Source organism: Acanthopagrus latus, chromosome 4 (assembly GCF_904848185.1).
Source record: "Acanthopagrus latus isolate v.2019 chromosome 4, fAcaLat1.1, whole genome shotgun sequence".
Lineage (NCBI taxonomy): Eukaryota > Metazoa > Chordata > Actinopteri > Spariformes > Sparidae > Acanthopagrus > Acanthopagrus latus.
Genome location: NC_051042.1, coordinates 17,939,982 through 17,965,004, shown reverse-complemented (window position 1 = coordinate 17,965,004; position 25,023 = coordinate 17,939,982). Strand labels below are relative to the sequence as shown.

General features: G+C 42.4%; 1 protein-coding gene across 1 annotated transcript in view; it reads left to right on the top strand.

Moving 5' to 3' along the window:
• Window positions 1-791: 791 nt before the first annotated feature.
• LOC119018279 (ephrin type-A receptor 6-like) overlaps window positions 792-25,023 on the top strand; it is a 52,765-nt gene continuing 28,533 nt past the window's right edge. The window contains exons 1-6 of the mRNA XM_037095812.1: window positions 792-1,353; window positions 8,669-8,733; window positions 17,758-17,886; window positions 18,779-18,928; window positions 19,195-19,356; window positions 19,473-19,701. Coding sequence (XP_036951707.1) covers window positions 1,275-1,353; window positions 8,669-8,733; window positions 17,758-17,886; window positions 18,779-18,928; window positions 19,195-19,356; window positions 19,473-19,701 — 814 coding nt within the window. The 5' untranslated portion in view covers window positions 792-1,274. The remainder of the gene's footprint in view (window positions 1,354-8,668; window positions 8,734-17,757; window positions 17,887-18,778; window positions 18,929-19,194; window positions 19,357-19,472; window positions 19,702-25,023) is intronic.

Here is a 25,023-nt window from a genome sequence, read left to right as displayed (position 1 = left end):
TATCTTCACGCCTGTTTACCAACCTGACTGCAGCAGCGATCCAGGTGTTTTCAGGTGTTTGCTACATTATGTTACGGGGGGGACAACCAGTCTCTGTTGAGTACTGTGTTTCTCTGGGTTTGACCATTGTTGGGCACATCTGGGATTATGTTAGTACACACGCAAAGAAAACACATAACGAAGGTCTAGTCGTTTTTTAAAGAGATTTTGCTGCAGAATTAACACATTTATTATATTTCTAAAAGAAAGGTGCGTGTTTGTGTGCACACACATTCAACCCCACCATGCCCCATATCAACTTATCTATTTGTCTGCCCGCCTTCCTCCTCTGCCACCATAAATAGAATCGGCCCCAGACACATTACTATTCCCTACAACATTATCCAATGCAGGTATAACCTACATCATAGCACAGTAGTGACACACGACTTTAATAAATTGCCTCATATTTCCCCCCATCTCCCCCTCCGTCCCCAACCCCAGGAATCAATAACGTCTGATGGAGAAAAAAAAACAACAAAAAAACAAAACACGCCTGCCTCCCTCTGCGCGTTTAACATGATGTAAAATGAGAGGTGAGGTGAAATATCACCAGAAGACCAAGTTGGACACGCAGCTCCTAAATATCGGGTTGTCGTGGTAGTCTTGTTCTCCTCTGCCTGCGCCAGATCATCCCTCCTATCCCGAGGAAGGAGAGAGAGAGAGAGAGAGAGAGAGAGAGAGAGAGAGAGAGAGAGAGAGAGAGAGAGAGAGAGAGAGAGAGATGCAGTGATATATGCAGACACAGTGAGGGATGCACTGGCTGTAAGTGAGGCGGGAAGTCCGGGGTTTCCCCCTTTTTTCTCTCCCTGCGCCTCTCTCGCTTATGGACAGAGACAAACAGACGGAGCTTGCCTCCAAGTAATCTTCGGGGAACTTTGCTTTTGGACACTTCTGGGACAGTCTGCGCCTTAAGGTTACTACTCCTCCGTTTATTTTTAAATTTTGGTTGAACTTGATCCAAGCTCGCGTCGCCAGGTTTCTGTGCGCAATGGCTGGTCGCTCAGCCCGCCTGTCTGCCCGTCTCCACACGGAGGGATTCGGAATGCTCGGCTGAAAGAAAACAAGAAATCAACAACTCCTGAGTGAGACCCCCCTCAAACCCCACCTGTCTGGACACCGGGACGAATCCAGTCGCCTCTTTCATGACACCTCCTTACCTTTCCATTTGGAGGACCTATTTCGGAGTCTGTGCAGCGTTTTAGTTTCAGAGCGCACTCCTGTCTGACTCAACGATGTGCTCCGCTGGGAAATACTGTGTGTTTTTGTTCCTGCTTCAAAGTATCCTGTCGGACCCGGGGACCACAAACCAAGGTGAGAGTCACTGCACACACTCGGAGCAAAGAATTCACCAGATGTGACCATTTAAAAGTCTTCTCCAACAATCACTGATCCTCTGCTCTGCGTAAACACACGCAAATGCACACTGACACGCATCTAACTTCATGTTTTACAGCGCGTCTCATCTACTGACCGCAAACATACAGTGTCAAACCGGTGAACATAGCTTGTCTTGAAACACAATAAGCATGCTGAAAGAGTGCGATGCCTTCACGTGTCTTGCCTGCGACGTGTTTTTCCTCAGGTATTTTTGGTTTCTGTCCAATGTCAAGACCTGGTATGTCTGTCTCCTGTGTCGAGCAGGGGTTGCCAGCGAATCTATCCTATATGGAATTTGTCAGACAGACAGAAAACACATTCATTACATGCATGCACAGACTGCATGCATGCAATTACATTTCAATTCGTTGGCTAAACCAGGAGATGCACCTGATACCTATAGCTCGCAATCCTCTGACAGAGTGATAATAACTTTTTGGTTACTTTTTACATCAACTCTGTCAAAATACATTTGGATTAATTTGGCCAAGATACAATTTTAAAGATGCGTCGACAGAATGGAACTGTGCGCCAAATTGTCAGTTTGCTGGTTGAGCCAAGAGATGTCAGTCTCTATCTTTGGCAGAGACAATCATGTTTAAGTGACTCTGTCAGTCTGCTCTGCCTAGAAAAATATATATTTATACATGTTAAGTCTCAAAATTCAGGAACAAAACAAAAGTAAGAAAGTAAATTCCTCTTGTTGAAAAAAGAGATGTCCCTGTTGATGTGATTTATCTGTAATCTCAATCAAGACTTACTTAAACCAACACCATCTGAAAAGATGTCACTCTTACTGTGAATTGTACAAAATCATAAATGTAAACACATTCACAGCCTCAGAAAAAGGGGGCAGAAATGTACATGTGCCGGCTTTTGTTATTAGAGGTCTGTACAGGGATGTACAACAAAATCGGCCAGTATATTTTTCCTCTTTATTGGGAATTATTATATTATTAGGTTTATATTGGCATTGCTGAAAATTACAGCCGATAAATGGAGCCGATAATATGAAGCCAAATTTCTTTGATCTCCTGTTGGAACAAGTAAAGCATCTACTGCTGCACAGTAGGTGGCAGCACGCTCCTCCAAAGTTGTTTTGCAATCCCTCAATAAACACACGCGAAAGAACAAATGCTGCACGCTGTTGACCCTCTCATGACATCGAACTGCCTCGCCTGGATAGAGCCGGGCAGTGTAGACCAGAGACCCAAACATGTTGTCGCCGATGTGGATGTTTTTTGTCCAGTTTCAGCGCACTTTGTGCTGCAAAGTTTCAAAGAGGAGGAAAGAGTTGAGTTCTGACATTACAAATATTAGCGGAACTGTAGACCATCTGTTTTTGGTCACTATATGCTCACCTTTCTTACCCTCAGGTGTGTATAAATGATGTGTAAGGAACTTCTTTTTGAAATACAAACATGTGAAATGATCAGTATTGGTCATGAGAAGCAAGTTAGCGTTTATCGGTCCATATTGTACATCGATATTTTAAAGGAGACGTATTATGCTCATTTTCAGGTTCATAATTTTAATTTAGGTCACCCGAATACCTAGTCATCTCTGATTGGTCAGTTCACACACACCTGAGCTAGCACCACTCACCATTGTCTCTGGTCAGCTCTACCCTGTTTCATCTTCCAGTTAGCTTCACTTCTACTGTGTGAATAGACGTTACATATTCAGATGTGTGACATGGTGATGTAGTGAGATGTCACAAAGTCACAGAATCTAAGGTGAGACTACTGATGAGGCGTTTCAGGGGCAGTGTTGGATTAAAGAAGATGTTTTTTTCTGATTAATAATGAACACACACTGAAATTCACCCTTAAAGTGTAAAAATTCCAATTCCTACAAAGGTTCTGTCTGCATCAGTGATGCGTTTGAGTTGCCTATTTCTGCCTCCATGATGAGTTCACACATTCATGGATGAAAATATAATGGAGCTCGGCCAACACAGTCCCAAAAGGATTAGTCATGGACGCTTGTCTTATACTTGCATGAAACATGTGAATAGCGTTATGATGCGCAGTGTTTGGCACCAAATGTGTACATGTATTTTCCCTCTTTTCATGATATATTTGCAGTCACATGGGCCTTGTGTGCAGTCGACAACGGTAAGTGAGAGTAGGTAACGACGTTATGTCCCCTCAGGTGTACTAGTAAGTCAAACAGAGCGAATGGTCGCCGTAATTTAATCATTTCTTGACATCCTCCACTTTGCACTTTGCAGAGGTCTGTTTGATATACCTTCTTGAATGTTTAATGTTTACCATCCACGTTTTCAAAGACGACAGAAGCCCCTTTCACAAGCCAAATGTCGAAGTCTCCTTCACTACATTTTTCTGTGTGTGTGTGTGTGTGTTCACTTCTCCCCACAGGATGCCTGTCTGCCTGTGGTGGTGACAGGCTCGAAGGGGAGGGAGTGAACACAGGGAAACTTGAAAAAAAAAAAAAAAAATGACAACGTGAGGAGTTTAAAATGTAGCAAGAACAAGCTAATATATTTTTCGCCGGGAGGGATTTATCTGAGCGAGTTTCCTAATGAATGTGAATCACTTGAATGAGACAAAGAGAAAATGAGAGATGAGTTAAAGTCTTAATATAATTCCACTCTCTGATGATAACGATGGCAGATTTACCACTCCAAACCCTCAGTAATGTCAGAAACAGCGGGTATTTTTTTTTTTAATCAAAGACAGATCATCAGTTCTGCCGTCTGAAATGACAAGATGTGGTCATTCGCAACTTATCAAATTCAGTTTCCTTAAGCTTCAAACCATCATGCTCTACATGCTCATTTAGCATCTTGTTGCACGTGAAGCCATTGTGGATTCACCCTCCGGTTAGACTTTCAAAATCTCTGCAGTCACGATAGCGACAATACATTTTATACGTCACTGTTTACAGCTGAGAGGCTTTAAGTATCGAATCTTTTCATGTTACCTCTTGATAAATGGCAGGGACCAAATCTCATCCCAACACAACAGTAGAAAACAGCCAGTTACTGTAAGACGAGGATGCAGCATCATCTGCGCCACGATCTGTTGAATTAAGATGCTCCAGTCGATTTTTATTATCATCAGAGAAGATAACATTTTTTTTTCAACTCCCAAAGGCTTTCTAAAAAAAAAAAAAAACCCACATCTTGAAAACTGCAAAGGAAGAAAGAAAGAAAGAAAACATAAGGGCCCTCATAGAAATGTGTCTCTGGTGGATGTCAGCCCAGGTCTTTATATAAGTGAGGATTCCAACTTTATTTTTTAGCCTTTGAGTGTTCTTGAGCATCTTACAGAGAAGTTATGTACTGTCTGAGGCTGCACAAGACTAGATTTTAGTCTGGTGTTAACCTTCAGAAAAAAACAGCAGTCTCCTGAAAGCAACAGCTTAATAAAGGCTGTGGGAATACCAAGGAAGACATGATATTATACATGATATTGTACTTTAGGAGGCTTTTTATTGTAATAGCATGAGTTACACAACTTGATTAATGGATTAGTGATTTAACAGTTCTGCAATGATTACAGCACTCCACATGTTGTTTGGTCTCACAGAAGTCTGTGAAGTAGACATACAGGTGGACCGTCGACCTGCCATAACGTAACATGAGGTTTTCTACTGAGCGAGCTAGTAACGGCTGGCCACCTCTACATGACCTTAGTTTGGAGATATCTTCTACACAGAAAACAACACAGAAAATCAGGACAGCAACTTGCATCAGTTTTAGCAGATCTCAAAAATCAGTTCTGGTAATTAAAGTGGAAGGGGGAGCCTCGGCGCTCAAAAGCAGCTCATTCAGTCCGTCACGATAATGACTCATACGCTCAGTTCAGGTTGCGGATTCAGTTTTAAAGATGTTTTCGTTCACGTACTGAACACCTCAACCTGCAATATCGTTGCAATAACATATCACAAATGAATTAATAGCAATTTGCTGCCTTTTAGATTATTTGTGCCCACCGCCTTTTCGAAAATGTGATAATATCTCTGTGGTCAGGAAAACTTAGACTAGACAGCTGCAGATTATTACGTTCCAGACATAAAAGCCGGACTGGAGTAATGTGATTTGGCCTCCTGATAAATACTGTCTGTGTGTGTGTGTGTGTGTGTGTGTGTGTGTGTGTGTGTGTGTGTGTGTGTGTGTCTGCGTGTGTGTGTCTGCGTGTGTGTGTCTGCGTGTGTGTGTCTGTGCGCTGTGAGTGAGAAAATCTGTGTATCAAATTCAGAATTGTGGTCTTGGGTCATTTGTTATTTCCTGGCTCCAAAGGTAGTTACAGGAACTTAATCATTTTATGACTACATTACTTTGTATGTACTTATATGTGTGTGTGTGTGTGTGTGTGTGTGTGTGTGTGTGTGTGTGTGTGTGTGTGTGTGTGTGTGTGTGTGTGTGTGCATGTATGCGAGACACACAGTGAATGGAAAATAAAGTTTTTAGCTGTCAAACATGGTATGGAACATTGCTCATGATTATGAAAGATTGCTTTTCTAATTTAGTCAAAAATCAATATCTCTCTGTCTCTCTCGGTCTGTCTCACAGTCTTCCTCCCCCTCCTCTCTCTCTTGTCCTCCTTTTAAACAGACACAAGGCCATCTTATTATAATTCAGCCCTTAATTACCAGCAGGGGATCAAGGCTAAATGAAGTCTCTGTATATACTGAAATGGTTCATTTAGTCTCACCAAAGTGTATCTTCGCCGGTTATCTAACTTGTTCTTAAAACAGTGGCAACCCCATTAAATTAGTCCAGATTTGGCAAAGTCTGCCGTGCACTGGAGTGACAGGTCGTCTGAAGATGTGACTCTTTGGTCTGTAATGTCGACCACTGAAGTGGGACGCACTTTATTGATAGAGATTGTAATTAACTGGCTGTGTGGAGACAAAGGAAATTGCACATTCATCATATCAAATTGGCTCAGGGGGCTTAGCAAGGGCCTGATAATGACTCTTTTCATGCCAGAGCCGTGACCAGAGTGCAGACAGCTTGAGATTGTTACACTTGCATGTACACAATGTGCTCATGGACGCACATAAAGAGAGTCGGTTTTTAACATGCTCGCGCAACAGAAACAATCACTCGGTCGATGTATAGAAGTGATCTTGCATAAGCAGTAGCGAAACTAGGCATAACAAGGGGAAAAGATTAAAAAGAAAATAGTAACAGTAATAGTAATAGATCTAGTAGTAATCTTTTTCAGCTTTATGAGGTGTAAGGTGTGTAAACTGAGAAATGCCCCAAGTCTGACAAGGCAGGCCATTGTTGCACTGGTCCAAAATCCAAGTATGGTTGAAGTTGCAGTGTGAGTGTCACCCTTAATGTAATCACCTAAACATAACTGAACGATGTGTAGAATCCATTTTTCAAGTAAAAAAGAAAATGACATTTCATGTAACGGCTAAATGACTTCGTTCGGAGGAAGAAGCTGTTCAAAGGTCTGGGAACAGCTGGAGAAACAACTATGTGCTCTTCACTATGTACTCTTACTCAACCTGGAGAACTGGACTGAAATGAAGGGACTGATGCAATACGTGTACACTTCTGGACAATAAAAAAAAAAAAAAAAAGATAGCCTGCTAGCCTGCAGTATGACAGCAGCAAGTCTGACAACCACCCGTCGCGTCAACTTCAGGTGTACATTTCTCTGACACCAATTTAGATCTCAGAAACGCTCTCCACTGAGGCCCCAGGTTACCCATCGCCTAGGTGACAAGGAGAGTGTTTGCCGGCGCTCCATACCTGTGGATGATGTGGTGAACAGATTCACCAATGACCAAATACAACTTACTTGCAAGCTATGTTACATGCTTATCGGTTCACTGACCCTGATGAGATTTAGTCCATAGGAAGCAGTAGTTTGATACAGCTGTTGGTATAAGTATGCCATTGTATGCCTATTTTAAGGTGGCATTGTACTTCACATGTAAGTCACCAGCGAACATCGGCTGCTTCAGCTGCTTCTGAGCCAGCAGCTTATACCCTGAACATGTCGGGCACCACCCAAGTGATCAATAATGGTTTAAATAAATACAAACAAGCCACAACATTGTCCGAGACTAAGGTTAAAGCAGTCTGATCAGTGCTATCTAACTATCTATCCATCTATGCCATCCAACTATTGAAGTTGGGCCCCCAGCCGCACACGCTGGCTTTGAAAAATGTTCATTGCAGCGACAACACAGTCTACTTCAAGTGCACCACATGCTGATCCCACCGCTCCAGCCTCCACACTGTTGGTATCACCTCACTACATATAGTTCTTCTTCCTGCGTTGACACTGATAATTGGAACTGAAACTACGCTGTGACGTGCCGAATCATCCTATCCTTGGGATTTTTGGCTGCTATCAAGCGACAAAATGATATTGATGGCCTCAAAGTGGCTCTTTACTTAATTCAGAAGGTTGTCACCATTCGTACAGTTGGCATGCTGTCAGCACTAGTCTCAAATTACTTTTAATGGAGTCGCATCTTGTTTACTTTAATGTGCACTGTGTAGCTTTGATAAAGTTCTTCACTGACTTGACTTTTTTTGATGCTTAAACAAACTCAATAAACAAGCTCTCCTAGTTTTCGTGAGTGAATAAACCGCATAATGAAACTGACCTTAAAGGACAACACAATTTCATACCATGTTACTGTGTTTATACTGGTGGACCCTGCCACATTTCTAGCTTCAGATGGTGTTCTGGGGAGGTTATTTTCCTTCATTTGCATTATCCCCTCATTTATATCGTACGCAGTTAGAAGTGTGAGTTTGACTTTCTTTTCCTAAAACTACACGCTGTCCCTCTGAATACTGAAAGTTTCCACAGTCCTTCCATTGTTCCCCTTTATTCATCTTTGGCTCATCTTTGATGTCATGTAGCGCAGAAAACTCCTGACCTCTGAGAAGGAGAGTACTAATCTTCCAGACTTCACCTAGACGGAGGGCGGATCTGTGTTAGTGTTGCTGTTGTCCTGGACTTTCCTAAGAGCTGTTATTTCATAGGTGGTTGAATCTGATAAGGGCTTTACAGCTCTGCCAGCTCCTCATTGACAGCTTGATAACTATTGTCTGCTTTCTTCCCATTTTGTCATCTCCATTTCTCTTCTTTTTAAATTCACTGTCCAACCTCTCTCGCACACTCTCCCCCTTCCCCTGTCTGCTCTCTGCTGTCACTCTTTGTGCTTGTACTGTCATGCTTTCACTCTTCCAACTTTTCTCCTCCATTTTACATGACTTTCTCTTTCACCACCCCGCTCTCTCTAGTGGTCCTGTTGGACACCACGACAGTGCTAGGAGAACTGGACTGGAAGACATATCCTGTCAATGGGGTGAGTGACATAAGCATTTCCTGGAATACGAATATTCGCCGCTAAGTGTCTTGTCTGTGTCAGATATGACCTCTCAAACAAGTGAACAAATTAAATAACATACAACAAAAATCTATTTTTTCAAAATCTAAGCCACTGAGCTGGAGTAGTTAAGATTTGTCTTACTGAAGGTCGATACAGACAAGAGATAAAAACCTTCCTGACAGCATTCAGTGCCCATATGTCGAACGTCTGCATGGTTACATTTAGTATAAATGTGGCTGTAAGGTTATCAAACAGCATTTCAATGCCATACTTCGACGTATTGTTGTTGTATGTATACAGTTGATGTTTAGCATCTAGACTGGCGGCAACAATAGGAAGCCCCAAGCACAGCACGACAGGGAGTGTGGATAAAGGGTAAAGTAGACTCAGAGCCTATGGGTGGATGCAAGGGTGGAGGTAGGGCTTTTGAAATGCAGTATGAACAGTGGCAGCAGTGTGACTGAGCGACAACATAGCGTTCAGGTGCAAAAGAATCATCTTTTCAACCTGTATTCAATTTAAAAAAGGCAAAAAACAAACAAACAAACAAAAAAAACGATATTTTATGTTCACATTGATAAATGTTATTGCTTTACGTAAATGTGCACTCATTCTGAAGCTGATTTGTTCTGTTTTTATTTACATTTTACACAACGTCCCTACTGTTTGTGGAATAGGGGTTGTAGCTGGCAGGCTTTCCTTCATCTAGTGAGAAACTGTATAAACGATGGGTATAAATAAACACAACTTTTAGCACAGCTTTTTATACATGAACAAAAAGTCGAGGACCAAAATGCAGAAAATGCATAACAAGGGGCAGGTAAGAAACAAAGAATGAGTGTTAAGTGCCAATTTTTTTACGAAAAAAGGAAGGTAAAGGAAAGTCCAAGAAAAGACTAAAGAGAAATGCAAAGCTGAAGACAAATCCAAAGCTACAGAGAAGAAAGCACGAACACAAAGGAGACATGAGGACAGGTGGAGCAGCCACAGGAATGCAGGAGAAACAGACCATCCAACAGTATTTAACTAGTGGAACACAGGTGTTCACACATGACACTCAATGATATGGTGCTGTCTCGGCCGGGACTCCCCGGTAAAAGAGATTCTAAATTTTAGTGGAAATGTTCCTGGCAAAATAAAGGTTCAATCGAGTCATTTAGTTCTGGAGAACATCAAAATGTCGGCAGGACCAATTTAAGAGATCTAATGGGCTGATGTTATACTTTAAACTCATGCAGTTTAAGACAGAGTTTGAGCTGCCATTTCTGGAATCAGTTTTTCAGAGTCGCACAGATTTTTTATTTTTTTTTGTGTACATGTTTGTGCTGAAAAAACATTGTAGAAACCCGAATCATCATCATTATCTCAGGTTCTGAGAAACCAGAACACGTGAGATGAAAAGAATCAGGGACACTGAGGCATGGAAACGGTGAACACCTGATCCAGCTTCAGTCAATCTGATGGTGAAAGGGGAAACTGGGACAACAAATATGTTGATGACCACTATCATTAAAAAATATAAATTAAAATGCATGTTTCCAGCCAATTGTCCATTATTATTCAGATTTGATAAGAAAAGATTAGATTTTTAAAAAACTGAATACTGATTTATGGGGCAGAACTTATTGTTTTGTTCCTCTCAGTCCCAATAATCATTTCATCTCAGATTTATCTGACCCGACTGTGTCTACAGCAGATAAACTAGCTCTGTCTCAACCGGCTACGACAGTAAAATGCTGCTTACACATCATTGCATCAGTATTATAAAACTAAAAAAAAAAAAGTCATAATATATCATCCACAGGGATTATTTTGATGCAGAGGCAGTTTTGATGGTACTTTTATCATTTATCTTGAATGAACAACAAAGTATTTTAACACTGTCGTAATTTTACCTGAAGTGTCTGAGTTGAAGTGGGTTTACAACGAGCTCCTGAGGTAACAGGCCCGGGAGATGTTGAGGAGTTGTTTACACGCCTTCAGCAGCGAACAGCAGACAGCGGGCTGAAAGCTGGATAATGTTATTATGAATAACCGGCTTACTCTATATCCTAAATAAACATATCCTAAAAAATGATTAAGGGCACCATATACTTACAACAGCATGTAAACACTACAGTCCTAAAGTTTTTGGTGATGACTTGTGTACACACTTATCTCAACTCTATTCATGAAGAACGCACACTTAACTACAAATACAATACTGCGAAGAATTCACAAACAACACCGAGTCCAGTAAACAAAAAGGTCCAGACTTAATCTGAAACAATAGTCTCCGCTGATGTTTTTTCATAGATCAAATGTGACAGTGTTTGTGTGCGATGAATTCAGATGTGATCAAGCCTTTAACATATCTGGAGATTGAATTTTATCTAATTGTAGAATATGGTTCAGATGGGGCAGAGCCTGAAGAGGTGCTGCTGTAGATTCCCTTCTCACAAATGGGACCGAGCAACAATCATTTTTCCATGATGTTGCGTCTAATTCGGGACACGGGGCGGTAGCTGGACTGTTTGCGCTTTCAGGCTATTATTAAAAGTGTAATAAATCCTTTGGAGCAAAACCAATAAATAGAAAGAAAATACTGAGATATTTTCAGGGCCAAATACCAATACTGAAACAGCTTCTCCTCCTTTGCACACAGTTTTTTTTTCTTTTTGCTATGGGGAGCGACGTCGGCATTAATTGGTTGAACAAAAAACACATCGGCACCACCCAGATTCACATGGAATCAATAATTCATCACGACTACAGAGATTTAATGATATTTTCATAACGCCTCTCTCTCTTTCTTCCCTTTAGTCTGACAATGACAAATTGTCTTGTTTTAATCAAAACTTCACATCTCTTGGCCAGTTTGAGCGCCTCCACCATTGTTGTTAGCACAACAGTTTCTATCTGTGCAGTGTAGGCAGGTGTGCGTGAGAGGCTTTGTCAACAGCCTCATGTATTTTTCAGCGTGTGAAACATCGATACTCATTTCACCTCAAGGGGGAGCTCCACATTATTTTTTTTCTCCTGCTGTACACATAATCACACACATCCATCTTCGTCTGTCATTTAATGCAGGTGATTTCTCCAACGTTGGGCCGACGCATATCAGTGCTATATTTTTTGCATGCAGAGCTTATGTAAATGATTGTAAACAGGAATAAAGCTGCAAATACACCTTTGTCTTCATTTAAATCACAACAACCTCAGTTGTATAAAAAAAATAAACCGCTAAAGTGCAGGTGCGCAGGTACATCAAATTAAAATGTTTAGTTGCACTTTACAGATTTTTGGTTGCATGTGCGACCAAAAGTTGTTGCACTTTGAACATGACTAAGTTACTCAATTTAAATCATTTCTAAATGTACCTATGTTACATTTTGTTTATTTTGGGTTTCACACTGGACACAAACAGCAGTCTCCAGCTCTTGTTTTACCTAACCATCTGTTCCAGACCTTGCTCCACACGTGGACTCCTTTTCCTGACGTAATAATCGCTGTGGCCGCAGCAGATCAAGGAACATCAGTGTGTGTCATAATAAGCAGGTGTTTGTCTGTAGTTGTGTATAGTGCAGGTGTGAATGATAAATGAACACTGAGCCCCCTGAGGCAACATATTTTACAATTTGACTTGAGTAATCCCAGCAGTGTGTTCCTGTGCTGTGTGTGCCTATATTATATTTTATCAAATGGATTTATTTTACGAAAATGACCAAAGTGACTGTTAACCTTTACTTTATGTTCATGCAGTATCATTAATACAGTTTCATATGGCAGTGGATGTCAAGTCAAGTTCTAGTGCTGGTGTCCTGCAGGAGGACACGAGGTAGTTAAAAGTTATTGAACCTATCCTTCCTGAACAGGACATTTCAGGTGTTAAAAGGAATTTTCATGAACAGCTGATTATGGCTGCTATCAATCGTAAGGCTACAGGATTAATGTGGCTCTTCTGACCATGAAGCTGGCGGAGGTTCTCATCTTTACATGACTGGTCTGTAGCTTTTGTGATGAGAGTTTACATGGATGACTCAAAATCACTTCCACCTACAGTGAGGAAAAGGCTCCTCTATATTTAGTCTTGTATTCACCCCCAGCGTCACCCATCTTCTGCGTTACTGAGACATTAAGGAAGTAATTGCCCAATGTCAGTACGTGGGTATAATTTATTAAAATGATCACATTCTGTTGTTATGGTCAAATGCAAAAAGCTCTACTAAAAGGTCTAAGAGCAACAAATTAGCGATAAAAATGGCACCTTTTTTAAGGCAGATTCTTGGCAGGAGCGCAGTGCAGACCTGAAGCTGGTGGGGGAGTAAAAAAACAGTAAATTGTCATAAGAAGTACGGTTAGAAACTGAACAACTGGCAAATGCAACAAACGCCCAATTCCAACACAACCCTTCCTCCTACCGCTGTGCCTTACCTCTCTGTTCTGTGCATTCCAGTCCAGGGATAAGGCAACCTGATTCTTGATTGGAGAGGGGTAGGATGACATGTTAGGGCTACATGGCCCTCCAAGATAAGTTGTTTTTCCAAAGGCATCCTTCAAAGTGAGGGTTACAGGACTCAGTGCCTCTCTTTATTACAAGGATGAAACAATGAAATCCTAATTTCTGAGTTGGCCATGATAGTCCTACATTCCTACATTGATGTATTTTAATGTTACATTATCTCCTTTTTGATTGCATATGATGCCCCAAATTTAACCAAGGTCCAACAGTACAGCTGCAGCTCTTGGTATCTTTGTAGCACTTAATATCAGGCCACACGGTCGGGGTAGGAGCACGGGCTAATATTAGCCCCAAAGCAAAGCTAACGTTGGTGGCCAGTAGGGAAAATTGTGATCAAAACAACGTGATTCAGAGCTTCCCGTCATAGGAATGAAAGAAAGTACTTGCTTAACAGATATTACAGGTAAAAAAGAAACATCCAAATGTCTCTGAACAACACAAGTGCGCAGTATGTTTGCCCAGAGTTACCCCAGATAATCATTTTCCACTCTCAAGGACGTTACACAGCAGAAATACCAGAGTACCAATCCACTCAGCCCCACTCCAGTACATTAATATGGCTGCCGTGAGGACTAGATGTAAACTCAGCAGCTGCTTTGAGTCTGTCCACTTCAAGTGTGAAGAGGGACCGAGACCCTTGAAGTAAATGGTCATCTACTTGGCAATAATGATGAAGTCTTCCTGGATCCTCCCACTCTCTCCTCCAAATCACCATCTGTATGCAGACGCCGAAGTCACGTAGTCATTAATCGTTGCAAACTTTGTTAAAAGTCGTCTGCACCCGGAGAAAGTGCACCTGAACAAGCAAAAGTCAATAGGACAGCTCGTCAGGGCAGGTCTAATCGCGGTCTGAGTGTCATTGTGTTGAGATGAAGTGTGTTAATTGCTTTTTGGATTAGGTGAGGAAATGTTTCACAAACTCTCAGGTCAAGATGCCAAACTAGGAAGTTAAGCCCAGGATAGCTTCTGCATCATCCATAGTTGTCCAGATCTAGAGTATATCATCACAGGGCAGCCTCTAAACAAAGTCAACAGTGAGCGTTTTTTTTTTTTTTTCCACCGGCCAGTTTCAGAAAACCTTGAAATGCACTTTCATGTTACAGGATGAGTCTCAATGCATTAAGTTGCTCTATACCTTTGTACTAAAGTAAACCTGGTCTGTGACTGCTGCAGTCTGCGAAGCTCGGGGCTAATAGGCAAAGCGATTAGTAGGTGCATATCTGATTGCCTCAGAGAGCGTGGGCTGCAGCTCATCTTTCAAACTCGGGGTCTGCATTTGTTTTCTCTGCTCTGAACCATGCCACATCCCAAGGGGGCATTTTAGAATACTGAGGCACAGAGAGTGACAAATTACCATTTTCTCTTGTTTGTATGCATAATGGAACTTCAATTACTTAATGCTGATCTTATGCAAACCAGAAAGCATCGCACCCTTTAAAGACACCCGAGTTTCTTTTTTCTGGTCTGGAAAGAGGGCAGTGAAATGACAGAATGTGTAGTTGGAATTTGAGTATGTTGAGTATGTTAGAGAAAGTCCTCTCCTCTCGAGTGCGAGAGTCTCCTTTAAACCTTACGGTTCCTTTCTATGACTTCTGAAGTATTTTCACTTTTATAGCAAAAGAAAAAAAATATATGAAAAAATATGAGAAATGGCATGAGGCGAAGCACTGCAGAGGCCTCGCAGTCGTACAACACCAGTCGGGTTTCTCACTTTGGTGAACTCAGCAATGAATGTCTCAACTTAGATAGGCTATTTAGGCATGCTGTCGGCAAAGCTGCAGTCGGTCGACCATTTTGTTTGGTTGAGTCTGAAGTATCCGGACAACTACTGCATGGACTACCATGCCATTGAAGCTCCTTTAAACCATATGACTTTGGCAAACCCTCTAAACTCAAACACCTCGAGCAGGTACCCTAGTTGCACACATATTGTTCATCTTGCAGACATCAGCCCGGGTCACTTTGGAAAGATGTAGTATAGGGGAGTGTCTTACCAATTACACTCCACATCCTAGTTCCTCCACATTAGTTCATATGCAATATTTATCACCATGATTTGTCTTTTCTTCAGCCCACAAGCTGGAGGTGAACCTTAAACCAAGATGTTTTTCTCCATTCAAAAGTCCTCCTCATTTGTCTTGGATATTTCCCATAGCTATGATATGTGCTTGATTACATACTACCTCAGAGTCCACTTAACATCATAAAGGTGCGGGCGCGGTATTATTGGCTGGCTGGAGTTCCAAATGAAAGAGGATGTGATTATGATTGATTAATCATTTAGCCCTTGGGTGTCACATAGAGCTAATTTAGATAGAGTAATTAATATAAGAGTAATTGCTTTTGCTCGCACTCCAGTCAAGGTTAAAGTGTTGTTTAATCATTTATATTAGAGAACACTCTACCTCAGTTGTCTTGGCTCACCTCGTTCTGTCCGTCATCTAACTTTATTAGATCCCTGTGTGTGACATGTTCAAGGTATTCATCACTAAGGACTGTGCAGCTGCGCTGTGTGCAGATTCATTTGTGTGATATAAAAGTACAGTCATTACAGAAAAAAAGGCCAAATTTCCTACCATTTAAGCACCCCGTGAATTTCTGACCCCATACCCCAGGTATATAATTACATAATGTGCGTATTAACCGGGTGAGAAGTGAATGCAATAAGAAGTCAAAGTGCTTTCCATTCACCTACTTGTGCTTTCTGATGTCCTCCATGCTCCAATCTCTGGACCTGGAAATCATCTGTAACCATGGAGGTAGCACTGTGTGAGAACAGCGAGCAGGCCACCGGAGAGCAGTTAGAAAATGTGATTCCTGCTTGGAAGTCTTTAAATGAACAGCAGCACGCCTTCAAATCTGGAAGTCAACGTTTGAACATTTGATTTGATTTCCCATTTTTAAAAAGTTTCTCCAGATGTGGCTGAGATAAAGTGTGTAGCTGTTGCAATTTAAGTTGGGGGAAACTAGTTGAGGACCCAATGCAGACACACAAAGGAGGCAGGATTGGGGGAAACAAAGGGCAAGCTTTTTTTTAACAAAAGTGGAAAAAACCAGGAGAATCAGAACAAACCAAAATGAGTCACAAGGACGAAAACAAAGTAGAAACTAAAAGGGTTAAATAAAGTGCAACAGAAAAGCAAAGTTCAAATCAAACGAGAAACAGGAAATCCAAAACCCAAACATACCGATGGGGGAGACACTAAATACACAGACACACTAATGACGGGATCAGGAACAGGTCGGGTGAGTGAGGAGGGAAAAGGACAGGTGAGGTGATGAACAGAAGAACACTGAGAGGGAAAAAACACACAGGCGAAACTGAAAAGCAAGAAGCGACACAAGAGGGCATAATATCAAATTTAAATCAGAACAAGAAGAAGACACTGAATCATGACAGTAGTTTTGTTTTGTTTTTTTCCGGTAGCCCTCAGCATCCCATAAATCCATCGTCCACACTACAGGGAGAGTTCAAGGGATCCTTTTTAACTTGTTATGTTGCGAAATGTCACCTAACACTTTTGTATAACTGGTACTTGCTCTCAGTATGTTTCCTTCTTCATAGGTCTCGTATATGTGACAAAAACATTAGACAGTATAGAACAAGGAAACAGAAACTGATGGAAGAGAGGCGTAAATTATGCTGTTTGTTCCTGTTTGTCCCGGGATAAATTCAGCTGCTCTCTGCAACTTTGTGATACATTTTGCCATGGAAATTTCAGAATCGTTGATGAGGGTTTGGTCTCTGTGAGGCTACAGAGGAGGAACAAGCTCCCACCTTTGTCTCTCTAACAGAGATCCTCTCTGTGTCACAGGACACTAGAAAGATCTGGGAGAGAGTGTGTCTGCGAAATGTAAATTATTATAGATGCTTATAGCACCTCAACCTCCACAGTTTTGTCTCCATTTTGATGTAATAGCTTAGCCATAATGTTTTACATGTTGTCATTTCCTCCAGTCAGTTAGGGCAGAATCACGTAGCGCTGTCTCATGCTCTTGACTTATAATTACATGTCCGGCTGTGTAACTGACACGATCTCTGCTGCCCATTTATTGCCACAGGAATTGTGAGAAAGAAGATCTGTCAATAAAAATTAGGGCTTTTGAAGCTCTGATCATCACACCGTTAAAGCGGAGCAGGCAAATGAGGGAGTCTGGCTGATGCAACAGCTTGAAAACATCAGTGAAACTAACGGTGTCACTCAGACGTCGTGTTTCTATAGAAATGAAGTCTTGCTACATGCAACGGAGGTTGAACATTTAACATAACATAATCTCCATATCATATCGTTATGATTAATCTGCAGCCTAGTACATACTAATATAAAGCATAGCCGATCCTTTCCAAAAATAACTTGTGGATGAAAACTACTGGTGCTCGCTATAGAAAGGATTTAATGATACTGTTTGTCAGACATCTTGTTTGTTTTTGATGCTTTCACGTTGTGGGCTTTTGCTACTCACACATATGCCCATATTTGCTTCTTGTATTTTCACAGTGGGACGCCATCACAGAGATGGATGAGCAGAACAGGCCTATCCACACCTTCCAGGTTTGCCACGTCATGGAGCCAAACCAGAACAACTGGCTGCGGTCTGGATGGATCCAGCGGCAGGCTGCACAGAGGGTCTGGACCACATCACACTTCCTCAGACACACACTGTACCTTGTTGGCTGTAGTTCTTCACTTGATATTTGGGTTAAATAATGTGATGTTTTTACCTATCATGATTACTTATTAATTCATCATGCTCTGCTTGTACTTAATTGATATTCCTATGACATCTCAACATAAAGCATTATTTTGACATTTAGACCTCTATTAGAAATGTTAGGTCCTCGGTCTTCAGCAGGAGGTCCGTGAGGGGGCCCTCAGAGTTACTGCAGGGGTGCCGCCAAATTGTTTGAATTGAATTTTGAATGTGTCTGAAAGTACACATGAACTTAAATTCCAACGTATGATTAGTAAAGCTCAGTTTGTCAAAAGCATTTAATTTACAAGACATTGACGATAGTCTCCTTCATGCAATCATGTGGGCAAGCTACTGTCAATAACTAGTCGACTAACCTCGCATTATTGAAACGTAATGGCCTTTCATCTTTTTTTATTATTATCAAAAGTTTGTGGACATTTCTTTTGAGCTACAATGGAATGTTTTGTAACGTATTGAGCAAGCAACTCTGACAAACCCTTCACCTCAGAAGCCACCGGAGAAACTGCAGGGTGGGCTAACGTTCACCATGCTGACAACTGCTGCTGACTTCCCTTCACACATAACGCAAGCCCAGTTTAATAAGCAACTGGGTTTTGTACAATATGTGTAGAAGTAGCTGATTTGTATCAGCTGAGGGGTCCTTGTCCTGAGATAAACCTGTGTTAAGCCAATGGGATCAGTTCGAGTATAGAAATGACTTAATTTAGTCAGACAATATGTATCAGACTGCACAACATTCAGTAGCTATATTAGTAGCACAGTGAGCTTGCGATCATTGCATCTATTTTCTGTGTTTTAACACAGGTATATGTAGAGCTGCGTTTCACACTGAGAGACTGCAACTCCATCCCTTGGGTGTCTGGTACCTGTAAGGAAACCTTCAACCTCTTTTACCTGCAGACAGATGATCCGCTCCCTGCAGCCACACGGTTTCGGCCTACTGACTACGCCAAGGTTGGTTATCGGCAGGGTTGCTATGATATGAGATTTTCTAACACAATGTCCTATATTTAATCATTAAAAAACAAAAACCTTTACAGTAGAATTCAATACCTTGTACTTGGTATGATTGCTGTCACTTTTTATATAATTGTAATGAACCATCAACCATGAAACTGCATCCCTATTTGTCAGATCAGTGTTTGAGTTCTCAGTTGTGCTTCTGCTATTCCTCAGTAGCAGTGACCTGTGCAAATAAAGTGTTACCTGTTGGCTTTAAGGTGGACACCATCGCAGCGGACGAGAGCTTCACACAGACGGATCTCGGCGATCGCGTTCTTCGCCTCAATACCGAGGTCAGGGAGGTGGGCCCGGTGACACTTAAGGGCCTCTACCTGGCTTTCCAGGACGTGGGAGCTTGCATCGCCCTTGTGTCCGTCAAGGTCAGTGAACAGCGTGGTGGGACTTATGTCTGCATGAACAACAGGCCACGATCTTGTCAGCTGTATTCCTTTCTCAAGACTGGCAGAACCTTCAACTTCCCGTTCTTTCACATAAGGTGTTCTACAAGCGCTGCCCAGCGACGATAAGGAACCTTGCGGCTTTTCCTGACACGGTGCCGCATATGGACTCGTCCTCGCTGGTGGAGGTGAGGGGTGCCTGTGTGGAGAACGCGGAGGAGAGGGACACGCCCAAATTGTACTGCGGCGCGGATGGAGACTGGCTGGTGCCACTGGGCGGCTGTTTCTGTAGCATTGGCCACGAGGAGATGGATGGCTACTGCCGGGGTGAGATGCTGTTTTCGGACGTCTTTGTGTTGGCGTGTTTGTACTATTTTTTAGGGCAGCATGCTTCACCAACAGCGCACCAAAGCCGCAGATTCAGAGAAGAAGACAAATGGAAAAAGAAACAGAGACAAGAGAGGAGAAGGCGTTGCATCACATTAAGAGATCTCTCGGGCCTCCCCAGTCATCTGCAGGAGTTACAGAACTGCTATTCCCTCCTCTCGTTCTAAGATCCTACATCCTTGTCTGATCCTCTCCATCCACATCTCTCTTCATCTCCTCACAGCTCCACCTCCCTTCATCATCGTCTCTCCTCTCTTGTCCTCTTTGTTTACGCTTCACTTACACCCCCATTCTTTCTCCTCTGTGTCTCTTTATTTGCTCTCTTGCCATTCCTCCAGTTTTAGTCGTCTCAGGCTTGCGGTCTCTCCTCGCCATACTTTTCTGCCACGCTAGATAATGTGTTTGTGAGTTTATGCGATACTTAATTTTGAGGGCCATTATTGTCATTGATATTACAAAATCGCGGTTGAACGAAACAACTACTGGACCTTGAACTGTCATCTTTCCATGCCCCAGAGGTGTGTGTGGTGTGCCTGTGGAGCAGCGCTGTGTGTGCGACTTGCCTGGCCAGCGACGAGTGAGCAATTTTATGCGTGTCCAAAAAACCCCTTTTTTCCGGTGACATGTTGCTAGCGAGGCGTCTCGGTGTGGTCGTCCACCAAGTTGAACTCCTCCTGCCATTCTGGTTTGAATCTCCTCCATCTTCCATTTGAAGCAGAGCAGGGGCCTGATGCGTCTCTGTAGTCTTGCTGGTCTTGGTTGCAGCACTGAACCACCTGATTTTTTTTGTCTGGTCCAGGAGCCAAAGCGTGGGGCTTGTTATGTTGGGGAGTATGCTGCTTTCGGATCCTAGCCATGCTTAGGACCACTGTCTGTGTATTTTTTTTCAGGCAGAAGTCGTGGGCAGATCGCTGGGGACTGCTTGGATGAAGCCCCGGAGGAGTGAGAGAAAAAGATTCTGCTCATGACTCAGTGAATCTCTCAATGTCATAACAGCTGAGGCAAAACAAAACTTTTGCATAAAAGTTTCTATATACGTTGGTTTTGGCAACATAGGTCGTACAGTAATTAATTCTTTTTGATTTCTATTAATTTATGATAATTCAGTAATAATAATTAATTTGGCATGTGCCCACCTGACCATTTGGCCATTTATTATTTCATCTGCCAGACAGACTACACACGATACCTGCAAAAAAAAAGAGTCCCACTGTCACTCTGATGGCAACCTCGGACTGTCTCACCCATCTGAGCAAACTGACTCCTGGCAACATAAATCCCCGTGCTGGGTTCAAAAGCATCTTTGTCTCAGCACCGCATCTGTCTGTCAGCTGTGTTCAGCCTCAGAATCCAGCAAGTTACACTGAGGAAACTAAGCTAATAAACCTTGTCAATAACAACAATGTCCCACTGAAAAGAAACACAACTGCCACTAGCTGAACCAAGGGTTTTGGGTTCGCCAAGCTCTGCAGGTTTGACAAGAAAGTAACAAATGGGACATGGAGACACAGTGTTTATGGACTGATCAACAGCAAGTCCTGCCTTATGGCAGCTCTGAGGGGACACACTACCTTCTTGTGCTCACTAGAGGGGCTGCTGGATCGCTCTAATTATTTGGTTCAAATGGGAAAATCATTCCTTTTAATATCAAGCTGTTACGGCTTTCTGCTGTTCATACATCTGCTGTTGTCTTGGTAAACATCACACTGTGTTACATAAACGCGAGCAACGATGAATAAGACAGAGGTTCTGTTAAACGCTTTCCCCAGTGCAATTACTCTTATCAGCTGCACCTAAATGTGGCCCATTGTCAGTAAAAACAGATTAAGGAAAAAGTGAAAGCAACTGTTGAGTTGTTCCAGATAGTCTTTGGCCTGGTTTCTCAATTAGAACTGTGCAGGCAGACACGGGGCTAGCTGGCTAATTGCCTTCATTTGTTAGTTTCACAGCTAATTTGGCCTGCACCTAGTCTTTGGTAAAACTCCCCGAACCCTCTCTTTCATTTATGGGGCTCAGACTTACTTTTGTAATTAAGGCAGGTGCTAAATTGAACCACACTGCACGATTACAATTACTTGCTACATTTTTCAGACTTACAAAAGTCTCAGCTGGTTGGGGTGAAACTCATGTAGTACCCCTGTGGTGATGTGGTTACTCAGGTTATTACAGAGAGAACTCCAGCAGTCATTAGTACAGCTGATATGTAGGACAGGCTGTAATATCTCCTTTATTTGCTCCTCGGGTGTAATTTTTTCTTTTTATCTTCGTCTCTTTTATCTGCTTTTTTTTAATTTTTTTTTTATTTATCCTTTCTCTATCTCTCGCTCTCTCAATCATCTCAAAGAAGTAGTTAAATAACACAGAGGCCTGTCAGGAGAGATTACTGATGAGGCGGCAGCTTAGGTGCAGCATTCTCGTGGCGTCCTTCGTATATGTGTCCCACATCTTTACTCTCCCTTCAGCTCCTTTGGCTGACAGTGGTTGCTTCTTTCTGTTGTGCTGTAGCTGAAACAGCGTCAAGGCAGTCATTACAATAAATGGGCCAGTAACTCACTGAGTGGTAACCCACTTGGCAACTGTATAGACTATGAACAGTATGTTTTAACCAATCCAAACTGACATCATCATCAAATGTCATATGCAAATCTCGTATTGCCACGAACCAGTCCCGCTCTTTGTTTGTCCACAATGGTCTCAGACAGCCGGAGACTTTGAAAGGGCAGCTGCTTCGTCGCAAAGGTCCGGAAAAATCTCTGACGGCTGACCAATTTTTATTGTCTGACGCTAAACACTGATCAGCCAAAACATTAAAAAGTGCAAATAGCTGCTCTGAATAGCACTGATCATGATCTCTTTACGAAGTAGTGTTCTACTGGGAAAACCTTATGGGCGGTAACTCTTTCAGTTAAACCAATCATTCATTTCAGTTAAACGAGTTCATTCATTTCAGCGCAACGTTGTTTCGACCGTCGTCCAGCCCATTCAGCTCCACTTCGTCATATGTTGCGTCCAGGTTAAACTCTCGGAGCCCTTGTCACATCAAGATCTTACACCATTCATCCCCATCCCATCACCACTGCAGTGTCTAGGCTCCATTCAGGGGGGGAAGGGGGGGGGTCCTATTCAGCCTCCCCTCTTAGAATATAATGGACATAACGATGGGGCCTAATCGCCGGAAACTCGTATCTCTCATCTGATGATCACTCAGAAATAATGAGTCCCTCCTGTTTGAAATGAGGTTTATAGCATATTGTCACGTTTGGCACAGCTGGACTTACAGTTGCATCCTTGTATCTGGTCTGCTAAATATTTCCCAGAATAATCTTCTGCAACCAGATGGTGATAAAACTAATAATGATCTTATCATCTCACTGTGAGTCCAACAAAAAGAAAAAAAATGTAATTCCTGAAATGGCTGGTCCTTTAAGATTTACCTGTCTGTGATGTAACTGATACTGTTGTATCATCCTGGGTAACTGCAAAACCAAGGATGCTGCTTTGCTCTCTTGTTTTGCAAAGAGACAGAGTCCAGGCCAGAAAATGTTCAGTGAGGTCTTTCAAGGATGTTTATCTGCACTCGCTTATCAATGGCAACAACAGATTACGGCCTTGCAGTTAATGATTTATGGCTTTAATGATTCATGTCCGATTATTATTTTCTCATTAATAATTTCCACAGGTCCTGCAGAGCTTTCGGCTGTGATGAAGATGTTCACTTTGCAAGTAGTTGCAGGAAGTTTAGGCGTGAACTTGCGATGACTTCTGCTTTCTCCTCGTTTTTCATTTTGGAACACTGCTTCAAAGGGTACTGTGATCAAAGCTGTCTGAGAGGCAGCATGGGGAAAGAGCAAAAGAGGGAGAGAGAGCGAGCGAGAGGGAGAGAGAGAGAGAGAGAGGGAGGGGAGAGAGGGGAGAGAGAGAATAGGGAAAACCCCAACGCTCCCAAATATAAGCAGAGCTCTGCGCTAACACGTCCATCTTTTCCCTCCCAGCTGCCTAAACAAAGGCATCAGCGCTTATCAAACCCTGCTTTCCACCCCAATAGCATTCTGCCAGACTGTTTTGACATCTCAATCGAATGCTTTATTATTCTATTCCTTTCATTCAGTGTCAGCCACAAGAGGATTACTCAGAGATGGGCTGGTTATATCATGACCTAGATAAGGCAACATCATAGAGCTAATGCTATTTGTTCCACATCCTTTCGTCACACTATTGCATTCAAAAGGAGACAGAGAATTGTTGGGGAAGCTAATGGAGATGTCTTTTTTGAGTTTCATCTGAATGAGGACAGATACGCATGCAAGACCAAAAGACCACCAGTTCAGCTAACTGACTGCGTTCAATAGGCAGAAAATATTCAAATATTTTGGTTTCAACAAAAACATGTGCACCTCCTATATTCATCATAAAGTTCACACAGCCAGGGTTCTCTTTTTTACTGCACAGGTGAATAGTGAGGAAGCAGAGATTGACAGAATCACACAATAAAGTCCATCAGAGCTTTCCCTTCTCCGTGTCAGAGCTCTCCAGAACCCGAGTGCCTGCTCACTCATGACCTCTGCTGTCTCGAGACACCGGATTGATCAGGCAGGAAAAGCACCAACTTTTGACTGTCAATCCAGGTAAAATGGAATGGCAAATGAGGGGAATCAATGCGTCCTCGCAATTGCGTGTGAGTCACTGCGCCCACCTCCTGACCATTAAGGACTGTGTGTTTACTCTCTGGCCTCGACGCAGCGCAGCCAGACAAGAGCATCACTCATTCTCTGTGAACTTCCCATCTGCATATCAAAGCTGAGAGACCAGGGTAAACATAGTCTCTGGCTCCATCTGTCTCTGACAACGTAAAGCCAAGAGAAAACTTCCAGCTACTGCACAAACCCAAACAACTCAAAATCTCCTAGTCGGAATGTCATCGCTTCAAACGTGCGGGTGATGTGCTTCCTTCCTGTGCGTTATCTGCTGACTCTCGGTTCTCAGGCATTCATAAGTGCCGCTCTTCACCTGAGGCCAAAGTTTGATCACGTCAAGGTGTTTTGTTTTTTTGTTTTTTTTTTTAATTTTAGTTGCTACGATAAACAACCCCATCAATCTGCAACAGTCATGCCATTACCCATTTTTGTGTGCAGGTGATATGCCAATACTTCCCGTTAACCTTAGTGAGCAGATCAATAGTCAGGTGACCTTCACTGTCAAACCATTATCAGGTGTCCTTCGTCATCATGGTGACAGAAGTGACCACTGGCGCATCACCTGCAC